Raw genomic sequence first — 8,445 nt, 5'->3', positions numbered from 1 at the left:
GTTGATTTATAAGGGCGAGGGAAGGCAAGAGAGGAATTGCTCCGGGCTTCACCTGCCAGAGGACTTCCTCAATAAAAAAACAACAATAAACACTAGTAATCATTGTAGTTTTACCATGAAAATCACGAACACAGTAAGTGTGAGTTGAAATGCATCAGGAAATAGGAAGACTAATAAAGAATTATATGAGAACCACGAAAAACTAAGCCCTCTATGTATACTATACAGTGTCACAGGATGATACAGATTAGTAAATTAGTTCCTTTTTTTGCAGATGCCAAGTGTAGAATGTATATATTTTTGTATATATTATAGCCTGATGCATAAATGTGACTTAAGACTTACCAATCCCTTTTTTTTTGATGATCGTGAATAGAAACAGAGAACTAAATAAGACGCATTTTTTGGCTCTTATTTAGTGTGACTAGCAGTATAATAAAGAAAAATTAACAGTGATGCATAATTCAAAGAGATAAGGGCACCACAACACTGCATATTATCTGATCACGAGTGATTCATCCCACAATGGCCGTTATCACAAACTGAAAAAATGGTCTTATTCTTACGATAATAAAGTAGGCGTGTTCTTCGGAGCCTAACCAAAAGGTTCCCAAAGAAATGCAGTTAATTATTACTTTTTTCTTTTGTAGTGTAATATAATTTCTGTGAAGGAGCCCCCCCCCAAAAAAAAAAAAAAAAAAAAAAAAAAAAAACAGAAATACTTAGTAAATTCTAAATCTGGGCCTGTATCGTGACCGCTTCTCCATGACTGCATATGAGGGTTTGTACCCAATGCCCTCCAGCACCCTCTGCACCATTCTATGTACATATACTTACTTTTTACTCATTTTGCTTCCCAGTATATGCAGTTAGTATGAAGTCATGCTGTCGTCTCCTTTGATCCTTTTATCATATATTTTGATATATGTGTTGGGGGGGGGGGGGGATTCTCCATATGATTCTATATGATATACATACATATATATATATATATATATATATATATATATATATATATAATTATATATATATATTTATATATATGTGTGTGTGTGTGTGTGTGTGTGTGTGTGTGTGTGTGTGTGTGTGTGTGTGTATGCGTGTGCATGTGTGTGTGTGTGTGCGTACGCGTGTGTGTGTGTTTGTGTATGTATGTGTGTGTATGTGTATATGTGTGCTTGTACATGTGTGTGTGTGTGTGTGTGTGTGTGTGTGTGTGTGTGCGTATGCGTGTGCATGTGTGTATGTGTGTGCGTACGCATGTTGTGTGTGTGTGTTTGTGTATGTGTGTGTGTGTTTGTATGTGTGTGTGTGTGTGTGTGTGTGTGTGTGTGTGTGTGTGTGTGTGTGTGTGTGTGTGTGTGTGTGTGTGTGTGTGTGTGTGTGTGTGTGTGTGTGTGTGTGTGTGTGTGTGTGTGTGTGTGTGTGTGTGTGTGTGTGTGTGTGTGTGTGTGTGTGTGTGTGTGTGTGTGTGTGTGCGTGTGTATGTGTATGTATGTGTGTGCTTGTACTTGTGCGTGAGCGTGTGCTTGTGCAAACATGTGCGTATGCGTGTTTATATACAGCGAGTGTGGTAGAAATGACTTGGTGAATCGAAACTATTTCTCTTGGTTGTTATATGTCTCCGTCTTTCGTCTCTCAAATCTCCTACACTAAGGCCTATATATACATACATATACATATATATATGTATGTATATATATATATATATATATATATATATATATATATATATATATATATATATATAATATCACATTCACATCTAATCAAACATTAAAAAAAATCATACTACCTAACAACCCCATTTCGATAGAACCAGGGACATATTAACATAATATAAAACTACCAACATATGGTAATCGGCAATCCCTTCACCCTTACTCATCAATTGCAAAATGTTGATCATTCTTTATAGTTGCAACAAATCACTGCAGAAAACCACGCGTTGGCAACAGCCAGCGCCACAGAATGAGCTATTGACACTGACGTCCAGCTGATAACACCTATTCCTAATTTATTAACTTTCCAGAGCTTATTTTTCAAGGTGAGAAGATTATTTTAGCTCTACTAATGTTCATCAGTTCAAAGGGAATGTTTAATCACGTTGTTTATGGTGACGGTTCGTTGCCATAACAACAGGAGAGAAATTGATTGTTTACGTCGTTGATTTTGTAACATTTTTTGTTCTTTTTAATATTGAGTTTTATTTGCTTATCTTTGTATTGATTTGAATTAAGGTGATGCAGTTTCTTTAGAAGAGATAATAGTTTCATTTTTACAAGCAGCAGTCTTATTGTAAGTGACATTACATTAGATGTATTTTCCTTAATAGAATACGAAGTTATACATATATATAGGAAAAGAAGTTAGTAAGTTGTGTTCCCGTGTTGATGAATTTGAAGTTTATTCCATAGATCATTGTACTAATAAGTAAGCTTTTTTTTAGTTTGATTTAGACCATCTATACAGAAATCTCAGTAATACCCTCAAAAGGTACTTATGTACAGTATATAAAACAATGAACAACTTAAAAATGTTAATTAATATAAGATTTTAGATTTAATTATTTTTAGGATGTAGATATATCATATGATATAGATTTTATTTATCTGGAATTGTTCAGTTTTTAAAATCTGGGAATTGCCCAGTATTTAAAATCTGAATAGGATTTTAGTATATGTTTTTATGATGTTTCTAGTGGTAATCAGATTAGGATTTTTTTCTTGTAATTATGATGGCTATGTTTTAATCAGATTCACATAACATTTGCTGTGATATCAAGCAACTGCTGTGGCCTCTGTGCTCTGTACAATGGCAAAGGCCAACAAATCTCAGCCTCATATATGGAAGCTAGAGTTTAAACTCCTCCCATATTTAATAATAAATTGCAAAAGAGGTATATAAGCTTTTTCTTGCCAGTATATAGGTGTTGATCTTTGCTGTCGTGCTAACAGGCAAGGAAGCCACTCCGATTGTAAAGGACTGCTAGACATTCACCGCGATTTTAATGGATTTTTTGTAACGATAGACCAAGAGTGATTTTGATACCCTACAGTGATGATTTGCTTAGCTTCGCAGTTTGCACAAAGATGCTTTAATAATTTTTTTTTTACACCATTATCACAATTGTTAATGATAATGCTGTAGGTAATGGAATCATAGTAATTATGATCCTAATGGTGATATTAATAATTATGTATAACTAAGTAATTTTATTTCAAATATACACATGTAAATAAAATACAAATATTATAGATATGTTTCTTAACTGCATTGCTATGCAATATTTAGGCTATGAGAAGAGAATACTGAATGCAAAATAAAAGGAAATTCTACATAAAAAAAATAATCAAATTACTCCATAATTCATTATTATTAGATTTTTGACTGCTTAGATTTTCTAAAGGGTTACCTTGCTTCCAGTAAAGTCTTAAATTTGATACGAGTTGAATTATTATGATGGAGAATATTTAGAAACAAATTCTAGATATTACTTTTGGTTTATCTAATAAACAATTGTTTTTTTCTAATTTATTTTTGGGATATACTGGCATGTAGGCAGATCTGTGGGTTTGGCAGAATTTGCTAATGTTTTTTGTGATTTATTGTATAATATATGCTTCTGTTTACAGTTTATTTCTATATTTGTATTCTATTTTCTAAGTAAATTTGATGGGTTTTACTGTAAAAGTATATTTGAGTTGGTTATAGATATTTGATGGAATAAGAATGCTATAAGTTTTTGTATAACTTCTTAAAAAGTGATATTTAGAATATATAAAAAAAAAGTATTATTTAAAAGGGATAAGTTCTACAGATGTATTCGTCAAACATGCATTTTCACAACTTACATTTCACAATTAAGTTAGAAATACAGATAATGCCAAGAACACTTCAACACAAATATCTTTTTTTTCATCATGATTGCTTTCCAGAAAAACACAAAGATGTATTGGGCAAGAAGGCTCATGACATTATGTGTCTTGCGGCATGTGTCTTCATGGAGTCATGATGCAGCTCCTAATGATGTATCCCAGCCTGCAAGAATAGGTAGGCGGTTGATTTTCGTTGCTATTCCTTATGTGTTTTATTGATAGCTCTCTCAGATTTGTTCATGATAAGATTGAGAGTATTGATAAGGACAAGGGACAAGAGTAAGAGTGAGAACAATTGAAAGAGTGAGAGTAAGAGTGAGACTGAGAGTAAGAGTGAGAGTAAGAGTGAGAGTTAGAATAATTGCAAGAGTAAGAGAAAGTAAGTGTGTGAGTAAGAGTAAAAGGAACAATAGCAAAGGGAGTTGAGAGTAAGAGTAAGAACAAATAGCAAGGAACGTAGTGAGGGTAAAGAGCAAGAACCACTTGCAAGATGTAAGAGTAAGAGTGAGAGTAAGAGTAAGAACAATAGCAAGAGTGAGAGTAAGAGTGAGAGTAAGAGTGAGAACAATTGAAAGAGTGAGAGTAAGAGTGAGACTGAGAGTAAGAGTGAGAGTAAGAGTGAGAGTAAGAATAATTGCAAGAGTGAGAGTAAGAGTAAGAACAATAGCAAGAGTGAGAGTAAGAGTAAGAACAATAGCAAGAGTGAGGGTAAGAGTGAGAGTAAGAGTAAGAACAATAGCAAGAGTGAGAGTAAGAGTGAGAACAATTGAAAGAGTGAGAGTAAGAGTAAGACTGAGAGTGAGACTGAGAGTAAGAGTGAGAGTAAGAGTGAGAGTAAGAATAATTGCAAGAGTGAGAGTAAGAGTAAGAACAATAGCAAGAGTGAGAGTAAGAGTAAGAACAATAGCAAGAGTGAGGGTAAGAGCAAGAACAATTGCAAGAGTAAGAGAGTAAGAGTGAGAGTAAGAGTAAGAACAATAGCAAGAGTGAGAGTAAGAGTAAGAACAATAGCAAGAGTGAGAGTAAGAGTGAGAGTAAGAATAATTGCAAGAGTGAGAGTAAGAGTAAGAACAATAGCAAGAGTGAGAGTAAGAGTAAGAACAATAGCAAGAGTGAGGGTAAGAGTAAGAACAATAGCAAGAGTGAGAGTAAGAGTAAGAACAATAGCAAGAGTAAGAGAGAGTAAGAGCAAGAACAATTGCAAGAGTAAGAGAGAGTAAGAGTGAGACTGAGAGTAAGAGTGAGAGTAAGAGTGAGAGTAAGAGTAAGAATAATTGCAAGAGTGAGAGTAAGAGTAAGAACAATAGCAAGAGTGAGAGTAAGAGTAAGAACAATAGTAAGAGTGAGAGTAAGAGTGAGAGTAAGAATAATTGCAAGAGTGAGAGTAAGAGTAAGAACAATAGCAAGAGTGAGAGTAAGAGTGAGAACAATTGAAAGAGTGAGAGTAAGAGTGAGACTGAGAGTAAGAGTGAGAGTAAGAGTGAGAGTAAGAATAATTGCAAGAGTGAGAGTAAGAGTAAGAACAATAGCAAGAGTGAGAGTAAGAGTAAGAACAATAGCAAGAGTGAGGGTAAGAGCAAGAACAATAGCAAGAGTGAGGGTAAGAGCAAGAACAATTGCAAGAGTAAGAGAGAGTAAGAGTAAGAACAATAGCAAGAGTGAGAGTAAGAGTGAGAGTAAGAGTAAGAACAATAGCAAGAGTGAGAGTAAGAGTGAGAACAATTGAAAGAGTGAGAGTAAGAGTGAGACTGAGAGTAAGAGTGAGAGTAAGAGTGAGAGTAAGAATAATTGCAAGAGTGAGAGTAAGAGTAAGAACAATAGCAAGAGTGAGAGTAAGAGTGAGAGTAAGAGTAAGAATAATTGCAAGAGTGAGAGTAAGAGTAAGAACAATAGCAAGAGTGAGAGTAAGAGTAAGAACAATAGCAAGAGTGAGGGTGAGAGTAAGAATAATTGCAAGAGTGAGAGTAAGAGTAAGAACAATAGCAAGAGTGAGAGTAAGAGTAAGAACAATAGCAAGAGTGAGGGTAAGAGCAAGAACAATTGCAAGAGTAAGAGAGAGTAAGAGCAAGAACAATTGCAAGAGTAAGAGAGAGTAAGAGTAAGAACAATAGCAAGAGTGAGAGTAAGAGTAAGAACAATAGCAAGAGTGAGAGTAAGAGTGAGAGTAAGAGTAAGAACAATTGAAAGAGTGAGAGTAAGAGTGAGAGTAAGAGTAAGAGTGAGAGTAAGAGTGAGAGTAAGAATAATTGCAAGAGTGAGAGTAAGAGTAAGAACAATAGCAAGAGTGAGGTGCTACCTAGGTTCTTTACTCGTATTGATTTCTTAGTTTGATTCATTGATTGGCAGCCAGTGTATAGTAGGGCCTCAACTTCAGCATCCTGTTGATAAGTGATTTTAGGTTTAGTGACTATTTGGAAACACTACTGTCATCTTAGATTAGTGATAGATAAGCCAGGATTAGTGATCATGTTCCAGTTCTTAGTGTTTTAGTGTCATTCACCATTGAATTGTTATGGAAATTTTATTCACTCATTAGAAGGTTTTCTTATTCACTCTTTTGTGATCTATATTTTGTGACAAATATTTAAGTGTATTTACCGCAACGTATACATCACTTACCTCCACAGCAATATAGATACTTGCATAAGTGCAAAAGAGGGTTATAGGAGCCAAACCTGTCCATTACTGAATGTCCCATGGACTCAAACATGCAATCCAAACAACACACGTCCAATCAAAGAGATGGATGATAAATTTTTACTTTTTATAAGTTAACTCTCTGATATCAGGAAGATTTTATCCACCAACTTATAACTTGAGACATTTAATTTTGAAAGTTGTAATAAAGTACCACTTTACTATATATAATATTTTTTTTTGCCTCAGGAACTCTAACCAGTTAAATGACAAAAAATATGTTCAAAAGGAAAAAGGAAAAGACAATGAAGAAAAAAAATAGAAAAACATGGATGGCTTGTTAGTTTGTAGAAATGTTTAGAATTATATACCACTATAGCCTTTAACAGTAAGGTAGAATAGCTAGAGATACATTTCTTCTATACATTTTTAAACTGGTGTTATTGTTTACCTAATTTCCTATTTATTTTTTCTCCAGGATCTATGATCTACAGGCTGCAGGCCAAGCATTTCGCAATGTAAGCGATTTACTCCATGCTCTGGATCCAAGCTTCCTCGAGATGACTCATTTTTCAATGGGGGATTGGTTTAGAAAATTGGGTTTTCAGGATCTCATCATAAATGAGCTAGTCACGGCGGTAACAAAGTGCAACTATGGACAGACTGCAGATTTACATGCTTTTGTTGGTAGGTGTTATGTCTACATATTCTGATTATATTGTATACAGTTTTCCCCTTCTTTGCAAGAGTATTGCATTCATGAAATTGTCTTTGTAAAGTGAATACATGTATACTTGAGACAAATTTGATATCCTCATGTTGAGGGTTTTGAATCTGAGGTTGTTTCTCATGAGTGTGAGTAATAGCTGAAGTACATATTACTCATAAATAAAATGCTCGTAAACTATGGGAATCTGTATAAGATTTCTTTGACAAACTCCTAAAGTTTTATGATCAATATTTGTCTTTTGTCATAAGTGATAATGTAAATCCTAAAACTTGTATTGTATTTTTCTAAAGGAAATTATGAAAATATGAAATAATTACCTTAGTTAAGCATTTGTAGGATCTCAGTTACTCTTTAAATATGTCTAGGGATACATAGAGAAATATATATGGCAATGTCTGATCATCTTCCTTTCTTTTCTGTTTAAGGAGCAATAGCTGTAGCTGGGGCTGACCCCGACCTATGGGCTGTGATGGGAGGAAACAAGCGTGTGCCCGAGGAACTTCTGAAGCACTCTCGGGCCACGTTACTCAGACGCGAGGTTAAAGAAATTGGGCTCAATGAAGAAGGAGGTTTTATAGTAAGTGTTGCATAAAATACTATTTCAGAATCTTGAGAAAGTATATTGATTAGTACAGTTAAGTTGTTTCAGTTATATGATTTTGTGATGTGTGATATAATTTTGAATATTTTATTACATTGTCATTGTGCTTCGTAGGTCACTTCAGTTGAAGCAGAAACACCTGATTATTATGGCGAAAGACGCTCCCTGAACAACAATGTGGATGTCACAGAAGAGACCCCTCGCCCTCAAATCTATGACCTTGTTGTGGTTGCTGCACCTTTGACCAAGGACAAAAGCAGTATCCAGTTTGTTAATTTCACAAAGGAATTCTCATTTCCAGGCCATTATCAGAAAATCTTTTGTACAATGGTTCAGGGCAAATTACATCCAGAAAGTGTAAAGCTGGCAGAAGGAGATTCTATAGATGAAATTTTGGTAACAAATGCACCACTTATTTTTAACTCCATAGGCAGACAGTCACCAACTGATGTGAAGTGTTCAGAGCAGTATCCAGATGTTTGGAAAATCTTCTCTGGAAATTCTCTAGGCGAAGGTCAACTGAACATCTTATTTGAGGAGAGAGAATCAACTCACGAAATTGAGTGGCTGGCATATCCTCATTATGACTCTGACCAACA

General features: G+C 34.7%; 1 protein-coding gene across 1 annotated transcript in view; it reads left to right on the top strand.

The window, feature by feature from the left end:
• The first annotated feature begins 3,938 nt into the window (after positions 1–3,938).
• LOC122253278 (prenylcysteine oxidase 1) overlaps positions 3,939–8,445 on the top strand; it is a 5,349-nt gene continuing 842 nt past the window's right edge. Inside the window, exons 1-4 of the mRNA XM_086547823.1 lie at positions 3,939–4,053; positions 6,987–7,202; positions 7,671–7,822; positions 7,961–8,445. The exon at positions 7,961–8,445 is cut by the window's right edge and continues 842 nt beyond it. Coding sequence (XP_086403949.1) covers positions 3,951–4,053; positions 6,987–7,202; positions 7,671–7,822; positions 7,961–8,445 — 956 coding nt within the window. The 5' untranslated portion in view covers positions 3,939–3,950. The remainder of the gene's footprint in view (positions 4,054–6,986; positions 7,203–7,670; positions 7,823–7,960) is intronic.

Source organism: Penaeus japonicus, unplaced genomic scaffold, assembly GCF_977035675.1.
Source record: "Penaeus japonicus unplaced genomic scaffold, GWHDUDI00000001_assembly GWHDUDI00000020, whole genome shotgun sequence".
Lineage (NCBI taxonomy): Eukaryota > Metazoa > Arthropoda > Malacostraca > Decapoda > Penaeidae > Penaeus > Penaeus japonicus.
This window is presented reverse-complemented; position numbering and strand designations above follow the sequence as displayed.